At 40.9% G+C, this 21,959-nt stretch overlaps 1 protein-coding gene across 1 annotated transcript in view; it reads right to left on the reverse strand.

The window, feature by feature from the left end:
• The window catches only part of SVOPL (SVOP like), a 97,167-nt gene that overhangs the window by 40,896 nt on the left and 34,312 nt on the right, over window positions 1-21,959 (reverse strand). Inside the window, exons 9-13 of the mRNA XM_068972426.1 lie at window positions 16,344-16,417; window positions 13,313-13,518; window positions 12,401-12,512; window positions 11,522-11,603; window positions 9,358-9,447 (exon numbers count right to left, since the gene is read on the reverse strand). Of these exons, the coding sequence (XP_068828527.1) occupies window positions 9,358-9,447; window positions 11,522-11,603; window positions 12,401-12,512; window positions 13,313-13,518; window positions 16,344-16,417 (564 nt within the window). The remainder of the gene's footprint in view (window positions 1-9,357; window positions 9,448-11,521; window positions 11,604-12,400; window positions 12,513-13,312; window positions 13,519-16,343; window positions 16,418-21,959) is intronic.

Here is a 21,959-nt window from a genome sequence, read left to right on the forward strand (position 1 = left end):
TCCGAACAGTGGTTAAATATAATCCCTGGTTCCCTGATGAAGACAGTTTTGATTTAGAAATTTGAAACCGGGTTAAAGAAAATGTTGAACAAGTCGCAAGATGGGGAGAAAATATTCCAATAAATTTCTGGCCCTTGTGGGCCCTCATTAAAGCCACAATCTTGCCATTTCAAGGCAATTCTAGCCCCCCTGATATTCGTCAACAAGCAGAACACTCATTATAAGAATATAAATTAGATGATGACTTTACAGAAGGCCCAATTAGAGTAACATAAAATGTTTCAAAACTTTCCCACCATCCCTGCTCCGGCTGTCCCAAGCACTCCTCCTCATTCTCTTTTAATGGTCACGAAACTGAAGGTCCCCTCAATTAGAGGACAAAATGAATCTGATGATTCTTCTGATGCTCTCTTTGACACTAAAGCCAACAATACTTTTTTTGATGAAAATGATAAGCCCCTAACACACACTCATATTTATGAAAACAGATGATCCACTCATTTTCCTTCACAATGAAGGCTTTGCAATCTCGAATCTCTGAGGCCGATGATCTTTTTGCCTTTCCTGTGTTAGGAAATGTTTATGCTCAAGGGCAACTAATACCTCAATACGAAGGCATTGATTTTTCTCACATGCAACAGATGAAAAAGGCTGTAACTATATACAGCCCTCATTCACCTTTTACTAAAGAACTTCTCAACTCTATGGCATCTTCTACCGAAAATTTTATTCCTTATGATTGGCGAATTTTGATAAAAGCTCTTCTTAAACCAGAAAAATATCTTCAGTGGATAATGTGCTTTCATGATGTGACCCAAGATCACGCCAATTCTAATGCTCAAGCTGGCACTTCCCCAAACCAAACTACTTTAAAAATGTTAACCGGTATGGGGCAATTTGATTCAGTGAAAGCTCAGATACAATGCCCTCCTTTGTTGCATGAACAATTGAAAGAAGGTGCCCTTAAAGCTTGGGATAAAATTGCTCCTCAAGGGGAACCTAAAAGTAACTACACAAAGATATTACAAGGGCCTAATGAAACCTATGTTGATTTTTTAACTAGACTGGAAGTTTCTATTTCCCATAATATTGTCAGAGAAGAGACAAGAGTACAATTAGAAAAACTGCTTGCATATGAGAATGAGAATCAGGAGTGTCAAAGAGCCATCACTCCAATTCGTGAGACTGGGAATGTTATTGATTATTCGAAGGCTTGTCGCAACTTAGGATCAGAAACTCAGAAAATGCAAATGTTAACTGAAGCAATGGCTGCTGCCTTTGAAAAGGGGATGAAGGATGTTTTGTTTGTGGAGATAAAAGCCATTTTAAAAAGGATTACCCTAAAAAACACACAGAAAAAATTAAAACTACTAAAAAACCTCCAGGAGTCTGCCCTCAATGTCATAAAGGGGTACACTGGGCTAAAAAATGTCTATCTAAGTATGATGTTGAAGGGAACCCTATTTTGGGAAATTCAAAGATGGGGACTCCCCGGGTCCCCATCAACAAAAACAGGGGCAAACTCCATCTTTTTCCTCAAAGCTTCAACATCCAGCAATGCTGCCATTGATATACCAGCCCTAAATGATTTTCTTCTTTTTCCTCAAGCAATCACTTCTAAAATACCTACCAGACTTTATGTACCCCTACCCCCACAAACCTTCAGCCTTATACTTGGCCAATCTAGTCTGACTTCTAAAGAAATTACTATTCATCCTGAAATAATTGATTCAGATTATAAGAAAAAAAATTCAAATTATGTCATCTCAGATACTATGACAATTTAAAAAGGGGGACAAAATTGCCCAATTACTTCTTTTACCTTACATTTATATTAACTCCTTTAATGGTATATGGACAGGTGGATTTGGTAATACAGATCAAAAGCAATCCTTATGGACATCAATAGTATCTGAATATGCATGACCAAATATAAATAGCAAAATTAATGGCAAAAGATTTTCTGATCTTCTTGATACTGGATCCGACATTACCATTATTTCCAAATATTTATGGCCCAAATCTTGGCCTATACAGAGAATTTCTTGCCAAATTGCAGGAATTTCTCAAACCAAAATACAAGAGGTTTATCAAAATGCCCAAATATATCCATACGAGGGACCAGAAGGCCAGCCTGCAGCCTTACAACCTTATGTGATAGATGCACCCCTTAATTTAATAGGAAGAGATTTACTTATGCAATGGCAAACTCAAATATATATTCCACATTTTTCCTAGGGGCCACTGCTCATTTAACAAACAATACAATTATTAAAATAACTTGGAAAAATGATGAGCCAATTTGCACAGAGCAATGGCCCCTTACAAAAGAGAAATTAGAGGCTGCTAAGGAACTTATAGATACACAATTGAAATTAAAACATATTGAGGAATCTTGTTCCCCTTGGAATTCTCCCATTTTTTGTAATAAAAAAGAAATCTGGCAAATGGCATCTTTTAACAGATCTTTGAAAAATTAATACATCTATGAAACCTATGGGTGCATTACAACCAGGAATTCCATCACCTACCGCTATTCCTCAAAACTGGCATATTATTACTATAGATATACAGGATTCCTTTTTTACTATACCTTTACACCCTCTAGACCAAGAGAGATTTGTTTTCTCTTTTCCTTATCATAATCATATCGGGCCTCATAAACAGTATCAGTGGACTATGTTGCCTCAAGGAATTATGAATTCTCCCACCATGTGTCAATATTATGAAGCCAAAGCACTTGAACCTGTGAGAAAACAATTTCCTGACTTTCTTTTTATTCATTATATGGATGATATATTGTTTTCAGTTCCATCTATTTTAGAAACTCAACAGATGTTTGACATAGCTCAACAATGCTTAAAAGCTTCTAAATTAATCATTGCCCTTGAAAAGATTCCAACATCTACACCTTACTATTACTTAAGATTTGTTGTTAATAGACAACATATTACTCCCCAACTAACACAGACTCATGTTAATAAATTATCAACCTTGAATGATTTTCAAAAACTTTTAGGTGATATAAATTGGATTAGACCCTCTTTAGATATTACAGATTATCAACTGATTAATTTAACACTTTAAAAAGAGATCCCAATTTAAATAACCCTCGTTCACTTTCACAATAGGCATGAGAAAAACTCTAATACAAAATAAATTGCAAAAACAATTTCTTACTCGTATTAGACTTGATTTACCTCTAGAATTATTTATACTCCCCTCTCTCCATTCTCCCATAGGACTTCTTACCCAACAAGAATACCCAGTAGAATGGCTCTATACCCATGTTAGAGGGACAGTCACTTACACCCTATCTTGATTTGATCACTCTAATCATTATCAATGAAGAAATAGACCTAAGACTCTAATTGGCTCTGATCCTCATAAAATTGTAGTCAGTCAGTCAGTTCAGTCACTCAGTCGTGTCCGACTGTTTGCGACCCCATGAATCACAGCACGCCAGGTCTCCCTGTCCATCACCAACTCCCGGAGTTCACTCAAACTCACGTCCATCAAGGCGGTGATGCCATCCAGCCATCTCATCCTCTGTCGTCCCCTTCTCCTGCCCCCAATCCCTCCCAACATCAGAGTCTTTTCCAATGAGTCAACTCTTCACATGAGGTGGCCAAAGTATTGGAGTTTCAGCTTTAGCATCATTCCTTCCAAAACACCCAGGGCTGATCTCCTTTAGAATGGACTGGTTGGATCTCCTTGCAGTCCAAGGGACTCTCAAGAGTCTTCTCCAACACCACACTTCAAAAGCATCAATTCTTCATATTAATAAATTTCAATTTGAGAACGCATTACAAACTTCTACCGATTTCCAAATAGCCTTTCTGGAATATTTTGGAGAAATTCCATTTCATTATCCTTCTAACAAACTCTGGAATTTCTTTAAAAATACTGAATTTATTCTCTCTCACATTGTCACATCACAACCTATACCTCAAACTGATGTCTTCTATATAGATGGGACTAAAAATGCCAAAGCCTCATTCTGGTCTCTCAAAGAATATAAAGCCTTTTATACTAAGTTTCACTTTGCTCAACAAAATGAATTATATGCTCTCATTCAGGTTATTCACCTACATTCTTACCCTATTAATATAGTTTCTGACTCCTTATACTCAGTTTTTGTACTAAGAAATATAGAAACTTTTACCATAAATTCAAATCAATCTATTATCCAACAACTTCTTCTTGAGCTACAATCTATTGTTAAGAACCACACTTCCCCCATTTATATTACCCATATTCAAACACGTTCTTTCTTCCTGGCCCTATGGCTCATGGCAATGAACAAGCTGACAAACTTGTCTCTTTTGCTACTCCTGAAGAGCAACATGCTCTATTACACAATAATCCTGGCTCATTACATCAAATCTGGAAAATTCCATACCGACATGCTTTAGACATTGCTCTACTTGTAGGCCCCTACATCTTTGACCCATTGCACAAAGTATCAGTCCTCGAGGATTACAAGCCAATGAACTATGGCAAATGGATGTAACTCATTGCCCTGAGTTTTCTCCCTCTTCCTTCTTCCCTGTCTCAGTATAAATTCTTCTTTTATATGGGCCACACCTCCCCGAGGTGAAACTACAGAACATGTTATAACTCACCTATCAACTTGCTTTACAATAATGGGAACACCTAGTTCTATAAAAATAGACAATGGCCCTACCTATATTTCTAGGCAATTCAAACAATTTTTGTGATCATTTTCTATTAAACATATTACAGGTATTCCTTATAATCCACAAGCACAGGGCATAGTTGAACGAGCACATCACACACTGAAACTACAAATAAAAAAATTTTTAAAGAGGGAACACACAGGAACACTTCTATCTTCCTTATCCAGAGCAGACTTTATTAGATTCCAATGCAATATATTCTTTATTCCTATAACTATTGTTAATACAGCTTTGTTTTAAATTTTTTAAACTTACTGCAAGGAGATAGTTTGACAAAAGCAGAAAAACATTTTGAGGCATTAAAGGATACCTCCCTTCCTCTGCCCATTTGGTATCAAGACAGGTTGACTAAACAATGGAAATCTGGAGAATTAATATTACAGGGAAAGGGGTATGCTTGTATTTCTCCAGATGGAGCCAACAAAATCAGTTGGCTCCCTCTTCGGAAGATCCACCCCAGGGGAGCCACCTGCATTCAAGATAGAGAAGAAACGGCAAAATCCCCAGGAGGAGAAGTTTCCAGTGCAAGCCACGGTGGCTTTAAAAATTTCTAAGAAATGCCGCACTTGATGTCATTGACCTTATGATCTCCCTACTTGGGGACAGATAAAAACCTTTACTAATCAAGCTGAAAATCTGGTTTCTCAACAGGGAATGCCTCGGAATCCTGAAAACATTTTTGTCGCTATGCTTGCTTTTGCTTCCTCCACTCAGGCTGACTTGATTCATCACACTTATTGGGCTTATATACTTAAACCCCCTTTATTGCAGGTTATAGAATGGACAGATACAGTACCAATCGTATCCACTAATGACTCAGTACGTATGCCCCCTCCTTGGAGCTTGGAGGGGCCCTCTCATCCTGAGGAAGAAGGAAGACTAATTAATACTTCTCTAGGCTATGAAATCCTTCCTTTATGTATGGGCCCAGCAGAATTATGTATTAATGTTAGTCAACAAACATGGGCTTTCGTCCTGCCTCCAAAAAAGAACTTCCACGTTGTTTAGACTGTTTACTGCCCTGTCCTTTTATGAGAACCATGTCAATACTACCAAAACTCTAGGAAAAGGACAAAAGTTGGAATGTAAGGGGTTTACTTATAAGGATTTTAAATATACTCCTGTTTGAGATACATGTCAAGCTTAATGTTCGTGGCCAATTACACCACTGTTGATTGGAGACCCTATGGTATGTGGTTATCTAACTGCTCAGATGATATTAATAGTACTGTGTGTGGTTATGTTACTCAAGTAACATGGAAAATTACCAACAGTTCAGTGGAATACTTCCATGACAAAGGACTCCTTGGCTGGCTTGATGGCAGAATGGCACCTCCTTGCCCTCAAATCATCCTCAATAAACGAATTGGGCCTGAACAATGGGACATCTGGAAGCTTGCTACAAGTACTAAAAAACTTGGAACTTGGACTAGATATTTCACAGGAACCAGTCATAGTCATAGTAACTATTCCTTCCATTATAATCATTCATATTTTATACAAGCTGTGTTCCCCTTCCTTTTGTTATAGCCATAGGAAACTTACAGTTTAATAAGACTTTACGTTCTGTGACTTGTATAGATTGCAAATTGTATACTTGTCTTAATTCCTCTATTTCTCTAAAAAACAAATCCCTTTTGATTCTTCTATCTCGACGTAGTCTGTGGTTGCCAGTAGATCTCCACTGACCCTGGAAAGAGGCTCCCATGGCAAGACTTGCCTCCCGGTTACTAAATTACTCTGACGATCTAAGCAATTCATTGGATGGTTGATTCTTGTTTTTTGGGGGTTAATAGCCATTTGCACCACTGCTGCTGTTGCAGATGTTGCTTTACAAACTTCAAACACAAAACTTTATTCAAAATTGGACTAAAGATGCTCATACTATATGGGTTACTCAGGTTCAGACAGATGAAAAAGTTCAAGATAAAATTCAGGAATTAAAAACAGCCATCCAATGGGTTTGAGATCAATTAATAGATTTACAAAAACAAGTATTATTAAATTGTGATTGGAATTCTACTCAATTTTGTATCACTCCTTTTAGGTTCAACCATAGTGCTTATAACTGGGAACAAATCAAATTTCATTTGCAAGATACACATAATAACGCTTCCTTAAATGTACAATTCTTACAAAAGGAAATCCTTGAAATCTTCTCTAAGAGTCTACCCTTTTCCAACAACTTGGAAACCTTAGCTGAACAGCTAGCTGATCAATTATCTGGGCTAGACCTTCGAAGACGGTTTCAAAGCATTACACATAGTATTGGATCTGGAACTATAATGCTGATAATTATCCTGGTGATTATATTTGTAATATACCAATGCCTTTCAACTAAAATTGTTCAAACTAAACAAACTCAATTGGTCAGATACTTTTCACAAAGTATCTACAGTCACCCCCAATTATGAAAAAATAAAAAAGGGGGAACTGTCAGGGGATGTTCAACTTAAGGGATCCAATGTTATTTTCTTCTTTTGTGTGCCATTTCTCAAGGACTCTCTATTCCTTATCAGTTCCTGGAAACAGGAATGAGCAGAGCTGCATGCAGTTCTCAGGACTGAGATCATGAGAAAGCGCACCTGCTTGGATTCCCTTCAGTGACTCCCTTCAACAGCTCCCTTCAGTGACCTTTTTCTTAAAGGTAATCTATTCAGTTATGCCCCTCTTACTCAGGATATGGAATGCTTTCTGGCCCTTTGAAGATTGTTATTTGCTTGGCTTTGTTTTTGCTCAATTTTTTAACTGCCTAAAGCTGCCTTGTATGAAGATATATGAACATGAGTTTCTGCAAATAAAGCACCCTTGTTTCACTCAAGACTTGGGTCCCCTGCATCCTTCTTCTTGTCGACTCCAGTCCCTAGATCCCAGTCTATAAAGACCATGACATTGCATTGATTGTTATTGATCATTGTTACTGTTATTAGCTAACACTTACTGAGGCCTTGAGTAAGTGTTAGTTGCTCAGCTGTGTCTGACTGTTTGCGACCCAGTGGACTGTAGCCCACCAGACTATTCTATCTATGGAATTCTCCAGGCAAGAATACTGGAGTAGATAGCCTATTTCCTTCTCCAGGAGATCTTTCCATCCCAGGGATCAAACCCAGGTCTCCCTCATTACAGGTGGATTCTTTACCTTCTGAGCCACCAGGTAAGCCCAAGAGACTATTTCTAAAGTCTGGAAAACCAACTATACCTCAGTCTGATCAATAGGATCAATATTTTACTGCTGCCGTTCACCATTTTGTTCTTTTCTGAAATGGTAAAATACTAAGTACAAAAGAACTCTGAAAAGCAAAATTGCAAGACCAAACCTGCCCTCATTTTAAATTAAGACAAGGTGGGGGGACTTCCCTGAGGGCCCAGCGACTAAAACTCCACCTTCCAAAACAGGGGACTTGAGCTCAACTCCTGGTCAGGGAACTAAGATCCCACATGCTGAGGGACTAGTGAGCCTGTGCTCTAAAGCTAGATAGAAGCCCTCACGCCACAGTGAAAGATGCCAAGTGCTGCAACTAAGACACGACGCAGCCAAAAATAAAAAAACTTTTAAATAAATAAAGATGAGAGGGCAAAACATGGCCAAGATAGTCTTAAGAAAAAGGGTAGCAAAATCCTGTTAAATTGTAGGAAATACACATGACAGTATGCTCAGCCCACGCCAATCCAAAACTTTCTCCAAAAACTGCCCCCCCTCCTGCTGCCCCCCACTGCCCAGCTGCTTCTGTGCATAAGCCAGACTCTTGGCTGCAACTGATGTAGCTCAAGTATGAACACCTGACCAGGCCTGGCCAGTGGGATGCAGGGAGAGCAACTTTCTGGGATGTAGAGAGCACATTGGTATCTTCTGGTAGCTGGATCTAAGGAGAGATGTCTGGGATTTGTAAGGCGGCAAGGTCCATGGGCAAGCACAACACACTGGTCTTGAGGGCACACAGTCTGAATGCTCAGTGACCACAGGCCCTAGACAAATGTGAGGAGGCAGAGCCTGGGTCCCCAACAATGTTCACAGCCTGGATCAGGCGCACCCAGTGCTCAACCTCACTCTTGTTTTTGGCTGCAGCCAGGGCAGGTGGATTTTCATTTATTGTGGCCAAAACAGAATGACCAGTGCAGAGGGGCAAGCCGTTTGGTCCCTCTGAGGAACCATGACCATGTGGGTTACCATATCTGCCTCTGATTCCCTCCTGAAACAAGGTCCCCCTACCATGGTCCCTATCACCTCTGGATTTTCTCCCAGCCTGCAGCTGGTTTGCCTGAGTGCTAGACTTGCCCTTCCCAGGGCCACCTCCCTGCACCCTGGTTCAGCCTCCCTGCATGTTTGTGTTCTGCTTCTCAGTTGCACCCTTGACAGCAGAGTTGGAGCCCACTGTCACTCAACGGCTCCAACTCCCCGTGTCATCTGCGTCCTTTGCATCTTTCGCCAACAATGTCCAGCAAAATCCAAACCCTTCACATGACACAATACATGCTGTTGACTGGAAGCATGGATTTAGCCTCTTTTTCCACCAAATTCACCAGACAATGAGAAAACAGCACCTCAAGGAAACAAGCAGACAAATCTTTGGTTAAACCCTTAACCTGAAGGGACCCAGGCTGCTCTTCCCACACCTCCCTTAGACATATCCTCCCTACCGAGACTGCTGGGCTGTACCTGGGATATAAATGGTGCCACCATTGCTCCAATGCGACACAGGGAACCGCTGGTCCCCAGCCCCAAAGCACGCATCGTCGTGGGGTAGACCTGGATGGGGGCAGTGCAGAAAGCATCCGTTAGTTTAGACTCCTCCTTTCCCAAGTCCTCTGTCCTTCCCTCCCTGGGTCAGGCTTTGATAATATATAAAAGGCCAAATAGTCTGTATAGATAGGATAAGAATAGAAGATGTTCATTTTCTCAGGTACACAACTTTGAATTTTAACAGTATCAGATAATGAACATTTAGAAATTATCCTTTCAGTGAGCAAATTCCAAAATACGTGTTTAATACCCCAAATGTGATTTTAGAAAGCTAAACTTTGGAATCAGATAGACTTCCACCTTAGAGCTATAAACATATAAGGTGGTTCTACTGAATGGAAAGAAAATACACCCCAAATAATAACAATCCAAGCAAATCTTTAATATAGATATAGGGCACTGACTGAAGTGTCAGATACATACCACACCATCCCCCATGTTTGCATTTTAAAACCATATGGCACAGTCTACTTTCTTTCATTTATAGCAAGACCTCATTAATCTGCAATGCAGGAGACCCAAGTTCGATCCTTGGGTCAGAAAGATCCCCTGGAGAAGGAAATGGCAACCCACTCCAGTATTCTTGCCTGGAAAATTCCATTGACAGAGAAGCCTGGCAGGCTATAGTCCATGGGGTCACAACCCTCAGACATGACTTATTGATTAAACCACCACCAAAAATCTGTACTTCATTGATTCAGAATTCTTGTTAGGCAAATATTTATAGGAAGAATATATAGGGAGAATATATGAAAGAATACTTCTTAATTTTGGAAATTTTTCTCTGAATGCTATATAATACTGATCAGTTTTTATCAATTCACCAAAGTAAAGCATGTGAGCTCTCTACACACCATCAGTCAGATGCAACAAGATGTTATCCTGCCCCAGGGGAAACCACTGTATTTATAAAAGGCGACCTGGGGGCTGAGTGCCTTTTCATGGAGTTCTTTTCTTTTTGTGGAAAATGAGGTTACTGGCTATTGAGAACAATGGGCTCAGATACACAGAGACAATCTTTGCTTTCATATCAATATTTTTGTTTTTTGACAATTCTAAGAGATGAAATAATCAAGACCATCATCTTTTGGTACACATCTTTGATCTTTTTTAAGCCATAAGTATCAGGGGAAAAAAATACTTAGAAGCAACCCTTTATATGAACATGTTCCAAAATATGTTAAATTGAATATTCCAAATATAACCTTAGAGGTACATCACAATACATATAGACCTTTAAGTTCACAAATTCACAATAATTTTAGATTTTGTCAATGGAACTAAATGAAGAATTATGTATTGATATATGTTCAATATGTTATAATATCCTATTTTTAATCTGCATGAGAGGAAAAGAATATTTTTTTCCTGTGGCTTTAATGATTTTGATATGTAATATCTGTATTCTGAACAGACTTTTACCTTTCCTGATATGAAAATGAATGCAGCCTTAGCAGTCCCTACAGCACCACTTTCTTGAGCTCAATGAAAGACAAAGCCAGTTAGTTAAAATACTGTTTCCTATTCAGACATTGCTTATTTCTAGGAATGTTTGCTCTTTAAACTGGGGCTTTCTGAGGAGCCCCCTCAGAAGTAGATGTATTAAGTATATGGAATAATTCAATAAATTAAAGATAAATTATTCTTATATTTGAATTTAAGCCACACACAACAAACAGCAGAGTGGGATGTGATCTTTCAAAAGAAAAAAGTTGAAAAATACATTCTAATTTCAAAAAGAGAGAGAAATAGGGTGCTTTACATTTTATCAGCAACAAGCAGGTATCAGCCCTATTTCTTCAGGAAGCAGGGTAAGCAGGCAATGAGGGGTTTTTTTTTTGGGGGGGGGGTTAACGTGAATGTGATTTACTGAGAAAGGGAGAAGGTCCTATCTTTCTTCTCAGAGACTGGCTTTCACTAGACCCCATGGGGCAGGAGAAAGACCACATCAAATATACCTTCTGGTGTCATTTTAATAGGATGTTTTCAGAAACTCATCAAAAGTCAGCAGAAGCCAGGGATGCGTTATCTATAGAGGAACACCTTGATGTAAGCAAGCAACCCCTTCCCCAAAACTAACCTCAGCAGTGTAAATGTAGATGGTGTTGAAGTTGGCTGCCACCAGAGCCCTCAGCATGAAGAGGAAGCCGATGAGGCCGGCACTAGGGAACCGGAAGGGAGACATTACAAAGGCAGTATGGGAGGACCTTCCGGGGCCCCCATCCCGGTGCATTACAGCGGCCAACACACACACACCCGTGGAGACCAAGTCCCCAGGGTGCGGCTCATCAGCTGGCCAGACCGTGGGGTCCTAAAGCAAAAGCCTGACTCAGACCTTCAATCCCATTCCCCCAAAGTGTGCCGTTCCAGCCTGTCCTCCCCCCAGTATGAGCACACCTCTGTGACCACTCCTGCAAAATAGTACAGTGTGCAGAATAAGTCATACATTTTATGAATGAGGCCCCCCTAGAGTCACAAATTGAGTGCAGTGAATTTTCCCACCACAAGTATGCTGCCTACATCACTGTCTTGACAATGGTGCAGCTCATTTGGTCAGCGACTAGAGTCCCCATTCTCAAGGAAGCTTTGTATAAAGATCCTAAATATCTTGGTGAGCATACTCAATACCCCCAGACTAGTCCTGTTTCAGGGCCAAAAAAGTAGTAGGACGGGCAGAGGCAGCTTGTACTCTACTTTCCTAGGGAGAGGGACTTGTTCCTGACGTGCACTGAAGGCCATGGGTCAGGAGACCTCATTTTATTTATTTTACTTTTTTTTTTTTTTTTCTGGCTATGGGGCATGTGGGATCTTAGTTCCCCAACCAGGGATCGAACCTGCACTCTCTGCAGTGGAAGCATAGAGTCTTAACCACTGGACTGCCAGAGAAGTCCCCAGGAGACCTCATTTTAAAACCACCACTCAAAACTAGATTGTTCCAAAGCAAAAAGAGAGCAAATACCTTGAGGTGCAAATATTGAGGAGCAGGAAGAATAAAGCCGTACATCCCATGGTAATAGAAAGGCTCAGCCGTCTCCCAAGGAAATTAATGCCCAGGATGTTTAAAGGATTCACTGGAAAAAAAAAAAGAAAACAAAGACAATTTTCAAAACTTTGACAGCAAATGGCATGTATCCACACTGGCATGGGTTCCCCCTTGTCATTTCATAAAGAAACAGCTTAATCCAAACCTCATGGGCATTGCAGCCAAGACACAGTCACACTGTCATCAACATCATGCTCTTTCCACATCCTTTTCCCATGTGGGTCTGAGAAAAACAAGTATTGGTGTATGCGAAGTACATTTTATGCCCAGGATATGTATTACTGCATATAGGCCTATTGTAAACTGCCCACGTGTTCTATCTATAAATATTTTATGCTATTTTTCAAATTCAAAATGCCATGAATTTTTTTTTGGGGGGTGGTATATAACACAGTATGTGGAACTTCCCCAACTAGGAATCAGACCCACAGCCCCTGCAGTGGAAGCATGGAGTCTTACCCACTAGACCACCAGGGAAGTCCAAGGTGCCAATGATTAAGTACCATTATTTTATGCCTATTAAAGCAGAAACAGTGTTTCCAAAGGGAAACCTAACAAGTCACTGTAAGACATATTCCAGTTGCAAAGATATTACAATGTGGGGGAATGCATCTTAGAATTGATTGGATAAAGTTATTCAGCGCTCTATGGCTCCAGACTTGTCCTCCCTACATGCATCCACACTGGAGACACGTCAGCATGATTTGGGGACTCGTCTAGTCCTACCAGGCAGGAGCCAAGTGTATGACAGGCCACCCTTCTCTGTGAGGCTTTGAGTTGCCTGTCCCCCACCCAAAACATAGAGCCACCCAACAGAGAGACATTTACGAGCAATTTCGCCAATGGTACTGATAATCATGGTCCTGTAGTCGGAGGGGGCGAACATGTGGCAGTAACAGGGGCTCTGGCTCTCCTCCAAGACCCCCACGGTCACGGCCACCTCTGACTCAGACCGCGAGCCACAGACTAGGTCCCGCTCCAGCAGCTCGGCACTGGCCAGGATGACCCCGTAGTAGGCAAAAGAGATGCCCAGCCTGGAAGCAAAAAAAGATGGCCATCAGGAAAGGCTGTCTCCAGGCCTGAAGAAGGGGTAGCCCCGTGAGAGGTGGGGAGAAGCAGGGAGAGCTTTACAGGTGGAAGGCACGGTGTGTGGGAGAGGAAAGGAGGGGAGGGGAAAGTGGGGTCACATTTCGGGGGGAGAAAGGAGGGTGGCCTTCACCAGAGACTGCACGGGGAGAAACGGATTTGCAAGAAAAAGCAGAAAGGGCCCAGAGGACCCCTCAGGCCAGGAGACAGTTTTGTCACAGAGTTTTAACACCACGTTGAAACTGCCCCTCTCATTCTTTAGCTCATGTACTCTGTTACTTTAGCCCTGAATACACAGAGTTAACTATCAGAGCACCATTGCTTGTGCCCTAAAAACTTATTAAGTTCCCATCCCAGGTGGTCCCGGGTTTGTTATGGCTACTACTTGTAAGTAAGTTCATTTTCAGCCTAGAAACCTTGCAAATAAGCAGATAGGGGCGGTAGAGTAAAAATAACCAATATTGATTTGCAGTTTTGCAGAAACCTTGTAAGCAAACAGAAGAACAAAGAAATGTTAAGCTTCCCTTGAAGGCCAGTGACTCCAAGAAGTCTGCAACCCATCGTCACCCTTTCATCTCGAACCCTCCCACCTTCATCTTCCTCTCAGCTAAAGAGCAGCCTGAAGGCTACTCTAAATTAAGATGGTTCTTTGAAACTTTAGTCCACCATCCTCTCAGTCTGCTGGCATTCTGGATAAAGTCGCCATAATTTGCCTCAACACCTTGTCTTCTACTTGCCTGTCATGCGGCAAGCAGCGCAAGCTTAGACTGGGTAATAGTTTCCTTCTCTGCAGCTACTCCAACATGCGAGCACAAACTTAGTGCTTTAAACAGTTCACAGCTATTATCTCACAGTCCTGGAGGTCAGCACTTCAGTGGGTCTGGCTGACTTCTCTGCTCGGTGTCTCAGGAGGCAGAAACGCCAGTGTAGGCAGGGCTGCTCCACTTTTTATGGGAGAATCCATCTTCAAGCTGATCCAGATGGTTGGCAGAACCCAGCTGCACAGGCTGAAGGACTCATGTCCACATCCTCGCCGGCTGCCGACCAGTGGTTTTCAGCTTCTGCAGGCTCCGCTTGTTCCTCGTCTGCGGAGCCAGCAAGAGCAGTCGGGTCCTTCTCGTGCGCCTGCCTTGCCTCACACTTCTCTTCTGCTGCAGCTCTGATTCCAGCTGGAGAGACTTCTCTACTTTTAAAGACTCGGGTGATTAGATTGAGCTCACCTGCCTAATCCAGGTTACGCTCCCTGTTTTAGGTCTGATAACGATACTTAGGACATCCATGCGCTGCCTTCACACCCGCAGTCAAGTGAGTATTTCATTAAATCACCAGGTGTTGGAAATCTTGGGAATCATCTTTAGCATTCTGCCTTTCGGAGGTCAGAAAGCCATGCAAGGTTTTTTGCTTTTGCTTTATATTTCCTTCATCTCTCTCTCTCTCTCTTTTTTTTTTTTTTTTTTTGGTCTAGTCTTAAATATTTTTATATATTTAAAATAAATATAAATTTTTATATATTTAAAATAAAATTTATTTTATTTAAATATAAACATAGCATACAGAAAAGTTCATATATCAAACTGAAGAAAAAGAGTAAAGTCAGCCTCCTAGAAGCCCCACTCATGCCTGTTTTATGGAAATGGTTATTAAAGCCACAGGTAAAAGACATATGGGGACGATTAGGGGAAATTACATATATTCTGCACACTGCATGATACTAGTGATGATTGTTAATATTTTTTCATATTTATTTGGCTGCACCAGATCTTAGTTGTGGTAAATGATATCTTTAGTTGCGGCTCTTTAATTGCGACACATGGGATCTAGAACCCTGACCAGGGATCAAGCCCAGGCCTCCTGCATTAGGGGTGCAGAGTCTTAGCCAATGAACCACCAGCCAGTCCCACAATTGTTAACCTTGTTGGTGTGATTATAGGGTTGGAATTACCTAAGAAAATGTCCTCAAGTAGTTGAGACTCCTAATGAAGTACCTGGGGATGAAACGGCATGAAGTGCTGGGCCTACTTGGAAATAATTCAGAACAGGAAAAACAGCCAAAGCAAATGGGTGAATATCTGTGATTGTCAGATCTAAGTGGCAAGTAAATCAGACTTCATCATGGTATCCTCTCTGCTCTCTTGTGAGCTTGGAAACTCTCATCATGAAATATTGAAATATTTGAAAAGAAGGCATTAATCACCTTGTTATTAAGGTAGCTTTAAATTTTGCTTAATTTCCAAATACTGAGAGTATTTTAAAAATTAAAAAGTCTCAAAAGGAGACACGTCAACATACTTTTAGTGATTATATCTGGGAAAGGCAGACAACCAATTTCCTGAATTCAACCACTATCGTTGTTTCTACTGTTCTGAATCTTTCTATAAGTGGAAGAGACCAGGCTGCAAAAGGTTAGTAAAGAACTCAACTGAAAAAATTTTAAAAACTGGTTATAGATGATTTGGATTTTTTTCCCTCTTTTTGTATTGTTATTTTATATCTATTTTTTTGGTCTGTGGTGTTAAGCAAAAAGATAAGGCGTTCCTGGTGTCTGCCTTGTGTTTTCTCCCCAGAGCACTCAGGAGAGTTTACTTCAGTGGACTTTCTCCCACTGAAAATGTTTGTTTATTTGAACCTAGTTTTTTTTTTAATTAGAGTATAATTGCTTTACAATGTTGTATCAGTTTCTACTGTACAACAATGTGAATCAGCTGTAAGTATACATATATCCCGTCCCTCTTGAACCTCCCTAAACCTAATTTTGAAATAATACCATTCTTACCATATGACCCAGATCTGTAACGTGGTCCGTAAATATTTAGCATCCAATAAGTCTGCAAATCTTCCTCTCTTTTCCTGGGGTAGTGAAAGGGGGAGACAGGACAGATTAAGTGGGTTAAGAATGGGCCAAGTTGACTCTAATATTTTAGATCAGAGAAAGCAAGAACAATGTGGGAATGTAGTGCAGAAAGACAGCCATTCCGCTCCCTGAATACCCTTCACCCAAACCAATAAATACTGGCTTTAACACATTTGTCTCAATCAGTCTCTGCATACTTTTTATTATCACTGGCAAGAACCAAGACCCACTGAATTTAAGATTCTAACCCTTTCATTCTTCTCCTTCTCACCAGTATTGGTAAGAGGTAGACTAGCATACAAAAAATAGGAGGATACAAAAACAAATATGAAACTGATCGAGATTCTTTTAACATTCAGATGAAAAAACCCTAATATTAAAAAAGTGTAAGACTCATGTAAAAAATAAGTGGCCTAAATTTGGAAACAGGATACAGTGTCCAATTTCTTTGTGTGCCTTTAGTAAAAGTTCTTGTACATAGCCAGTGCCTATTCAGTATGTTTGGATCAAAATAAGGCTGAGTTATACAGGATTAGGCAGTAATGGATTCTTATGTAAAGCTAGGAATATTTCAGGTGGAGGGTGTTCAGCTGAAAACCAACTACTCTTTTCTCACAAACCCACCTGGGATTACAGCATCCCACCCTTGGCCCCCTGACCAAGGAGACCAGATGTATGGTCTGGGAGTCCTGGATTTTGTTGTCACAGGAAGAGCTTCCAGAGAACTCAGAGGTCCTTTGCCTCCGTGACTTTCAGGCTCAGCTCCTAGATTTCACCGGGGGTGGACTCGAGCAACTGGCACTCCACTTTCATCTGCTTTATATCTCGGGACTCTGGTCACTCATCTTTGGAAAACCTCTGATCCAGCCCTATCCTCATATTTTCCAACACAGAATATATGGCCCAGAAAGGGTAAGTGACTTGCCTAAGATCACATAGCTGTTTGAAGACAGAGCCCATCTGGGTCTTTCCCACCTGCCTCTCTGCCATGGCCCCTGGGTTTAGACACAACTATGGTCCCCTCACCTCCCCAAGTGTCACTGGAGATTCAGAAAGCCAAGTTATATATAAACATATAAATTTTATCCTAATAAGTCATTTGGTTCTGAACCTTTGGCTATACAATCCAAATGGGTGGACTTATTCAGCTTCTTCATGGAATGGCCCCTCCTCAGACAGTCCCCAAAGCATCTCGGGATTGAAGCTGCAGAGGCTTCACCGCCCACAGCATCCTAATAACCACCTATGTGACCGAATTCACTGCTCATCTCTACCTTTGGTCTCAGCTCACACCATTCCTCCTGCCTGGCCTTTTTCCTCCCCAAGGCTGCCTCTCCTCTCAGTGTGCAATGTCTGCCCCACTTCTCCCTGCAGGTGGCTCTGCCAACCTGGCTCACAATCACCTCTCTGCTCTGATCCTCCACACCCTGCTGCCCGGGCCACTCGCCTGGTTCTAGGCATCTGGGTTCTGTTATGTTACTGATACTTTCCTATGTAAGTCTCACCTCTCTAACCAGATTTAGGAGACTTGAAGGCAGGGTCCCTTGCTTACAGCTCTGTATTCACAAGGCCTTGCTCAATAGACCACCGTGGAGAAGAACAAGATCATTTAATGGGCATGAGGCATGGAGGCAGCAAGCTGAAGTCAAGAGAAATGAATGGGGAAAAAGAAGGAAGGGGGAGAAAAGAGAAGGATGTAAGAGGAAGGAGGGTAGGGGGCGGTTGTAGAGATGACTGAGAATGGAGATGAGTTAAATGAGCTAAAGTGAGGTCATTAGGGTGGATTGTAATCCAATATGACCGATGTCCTTACAAAATGAGGTCAGAATGCACACAGGGAAGATGACATGAAGATACAGGGAGAAGATGGACATCTAAAATGCCAGGCAAAGGAGCCTCAGAGGAAACCAGCTCTGCAACACCTTGACATTGGATAAGCCTCCAGAATTATGAGAAAATAATATTTGTTGTTTAAGACACCCAGTCTGTGCTATTTTATTATGGCAGCCCAAGTGAACTAACACCCAGTGGGACAGGAGATGGAGGAGGAGGGGTGGGAGAGGGAGGAGGGAAAAAGGAAAGAGGAAAGAAGTGGACCTCAGTGCTCCTCAGTCCTGGAACAACTACTGGGTTAAAAAATAATAATAATAATACACGTCAGAGTCTTTCCCTGATAGTCCAGTGATTAAGACTTCACCTTTCAATGCAGAAGGTGCAGGTTTGATCTCTGGTCGGGGAGCTAAGATCCCACATGCCCTCATGGCCAGAAAAAACAAAACACGAAACAAAAGCAATACTATAACAAATTCAATAAAGACTTTAAAAAAATGGTCCACATCAAAAAACTCTACAATCAGACCCTCAGGATCATTCAGCTGTCCATGGTTTTGTCTCTAAATTTTTTTCTCTCTGAACCCAATTTTACTTTTTATGCTGTTGACAATCAAAATTTCACAGCCAGTTAGAGATTATGTGCCAATTTCTACAAAGCATAATAGCTTCTTTCATTTAATCCATGTTGCCTAGCAACTAGTCTTCCCACCATGCTTTGCATGATAAGATGTAATTGTCAGTATCTTGGTAGAAAGGTAGGGGAGAGCTGATACTGCCTAATAGTAGGGTCCTGACCTGTGAACCACGAATTTTTATTTCCAAAATCCAGAAAATAAATTAGAATAACAGAAGCATCCTTAATTCTTTGGAAGAAAGTTCAAGGTTCCTGTTTCACAAGTGGGAATAAATAGGGGGAAAACTCCACAAAGCAAAGTTAGAACACCTTACCAAATGAAAACTGAATGTGAGGAAGTTTGGGGCATTTAATTCTAATTTTTGCATTATTATCAAGCACATTCTATCTCACAACACATCCAGCACCAGGTCAGGTGGCCGTGAGATTACAATGCTTTTGTCATCAGTGATGTCCTGGGAAAGTCAGGAACACCTAGAAAAGCCCACCTTTGACTTGTGTGCTGGACACAGAAGACTGTACCCTTAACATCACCTTTCTGTTGTGGTCATACAATGCCTGAGGGAGTAAGATGTGGGGAGGTGAGTGGGGAGAGCTGTTGCTGCCCTGGACCCATCTGAGGCATGGAGGAAGAGCCGGGTCACAATCAGGCTCTGCCATAGATTGGTGCAGCCACTGTGGAAAGTGGTATGGACAGTCCTCAGAAGATTAAAAACAGAACTGCCATATGATCCAGCAACCCCACCTCTGGGTATATATCCAAAGGAAATGAATATAGGGGCTTAAAGATATCTTCACTCCCATTTCACTTTAAAGTTCTTCTAAAAAAAAAAATCATTCAATTTTGGTTGGTTCACTTGGTTCATTTCCAAGGCAAACCATTCCACATCACAGTAATCCAAGTCTATGCCCCAACCACTAACGCAGAAGAAGCCAAAGTTGAGTGGTTCTATGAAGACCTACAAGACCTTCCAGAACTAACACCAAAAAAACAAATTAACAGCATAGGGGATTGGAATGCAAAAGTAGAAAGTCAAGAGATACCTGGAGTAACAGGCAAGTTTGGCCTTGGTGTATAAAACGAAGCAAGGCAAAGGCTAACAGAGTTTTGTCAAGAAAACACACATCACAGCAAACACCCTTTTCCAACAACACATGGGACGACTATACACATGGACATTGTCATATAGCCAATACTGAAATTAGATTAATGATATGCTTTGCAGCTGAAAATGGAAAAGCTTTATACAGTCAGCAAAGACAAGACCAGGAGCTGACTGTGGCTCAGATCATGAACTGCTTATTGCAAAATTCAGGCTTAAATTAAAGAAAGTAGGGAAAACTGCTAGGCTTTTCAGATATGACCTAAAGCAAATCCTTTATGATTATACAGTGGAGGGGATGAATAGATTCAAAGGATTAGATCTAGTAGACAGTGCCTGAAGAACTATGGATGGAGGTTTGTAACAATGTACAGGAGATAGTGACCAAAACCATCCCCAAAAAAAAGAAATGCAAGAAGGCAAAGTGGTTGTCTGAGGTGGCTTTACAAATAGCTGAGAAAAGAGAAGTGAAATGCAAGGGAGAAAGGGAAAGATACACCCAAATGAATGCAGAGTTCCAGAAAATAGCAAGGAGAGATAAGAAAGCTTTCTTCAACAAACAATGCAAAGAAATACAGGGAAACAACAGAGTGGGAAAGACTAGACATCTCTTCAAGAAAATTGGAGGTATCAAGGGAGTATTTCATGCAAGGATGGGCATGATAAAGGACAGGAATGGTAAGAACCTAACAGAAGCAGAAGAGATTAAGAAAAGGTGGCAAGAATACAAAGAACTATACAAAAAAAGATCCTAATGACTCAGATAACCACAATGATGTGGCCACTCACCTAGAATCAGACATCCTGGAGTGTGCAGCCAAGTGAGCCACAGGAAGCGTCACTATGAACAAAGCTAGTGGGGGTGATGGAATACCAGCCGAGCTATTTAAAATCCTAAAAGATGACGCTGTGAAAGTGCTGCACTCAATATGTCAGCAAATTTGGAAAACTCAGCAGTAGCCACAGAACTGAAAAAGGTCAGTTCTCATTCCAATTCCAAAAACAGGCAATGCCAAAGAATGTTCAAACTACTGTATAGCTGTGCTCATTTCACATGCTAGCAACGTTATGTTCAAAATCCTTCAAGCTAGGCTTCAGCAGTATATGAACTGAGAAATTCCAGATGTACAAGCTGGGTTTAGAAAGGCAGAGTTCAAATTGCCAACATTTGTTGGCTCATAGAGAAAGCAAAACATCTACTTCTCCTTCATTAAAGCAGACTACATTACTTACTAATTACTTACTACAGACTACATTACTGCATTACTAATTACAGCATACTTCATTGACTACATTAAAGCCTTTAAGTGTGTGGATCACAGAAAACTGTAGAAAATTCTTCAAAAGATGGGAATACCAGACTAGCTTACCTGTCTCCTGAGAAACCCGTATGTAAGTCAAGAAGCAACAGTTAAGAACCAGATATTGGAACAACTGACTGATTCAGAATTGGGGAAGGAGTACAAAGAGGCAGTACATTGTCACCCAACTTATTTAATTTATATACACAGAACATCACATGAAATATTGAACTGGTTAAATCACAAGCTGGAATCAAGACTGCCAGGAAATATATCAACAACCTCAGATATGCAGATGATACCACTCTAATGGAAGAAAGTGAAGAGGAACTAAAGACCCTCTTGATGAAGGTGAAAGAGGAAAGTGAAAAAGCTGACTTAAAACTCAATAGTCAAAAAAATAAGATCATGGCATCTGGTCCTATCACTTCACAGCAAACAGAAGAGGAAAAAGTGGAAGCAGTGACAGGTTTTATTTTCTTGGGCTCCCAAATCACTGCAGATGATGACTGCAGCCATGAAATTAAAAGACGCTTGCTCCTTGGAAGGAAAGCTATGACAAACCTAGACAGCATATCAAAAAGCAGAGACATCACTTTGCCAGCAAAGGTCTGTACTGTCAAAGCTATGGTTTTCCAGTAGTCAAGTATGGTAGAGAATTGGACCA

This window comes from Capricornis sumatraensis, chromosome 5 (assembly GCF_032405125.1).
Source record: "Capricornis sumatraensis isolate serow.1 chromosome 5, serow.2, whole genome shotgun sequence".
Classification (NCBI taxonomy): domain Eukaryota; kingdom Metazoa; phylum Chordata; class Mammalia; order Artiodactyla; family Bovidae; genus Capricornis; species Capricornis sumatraensis.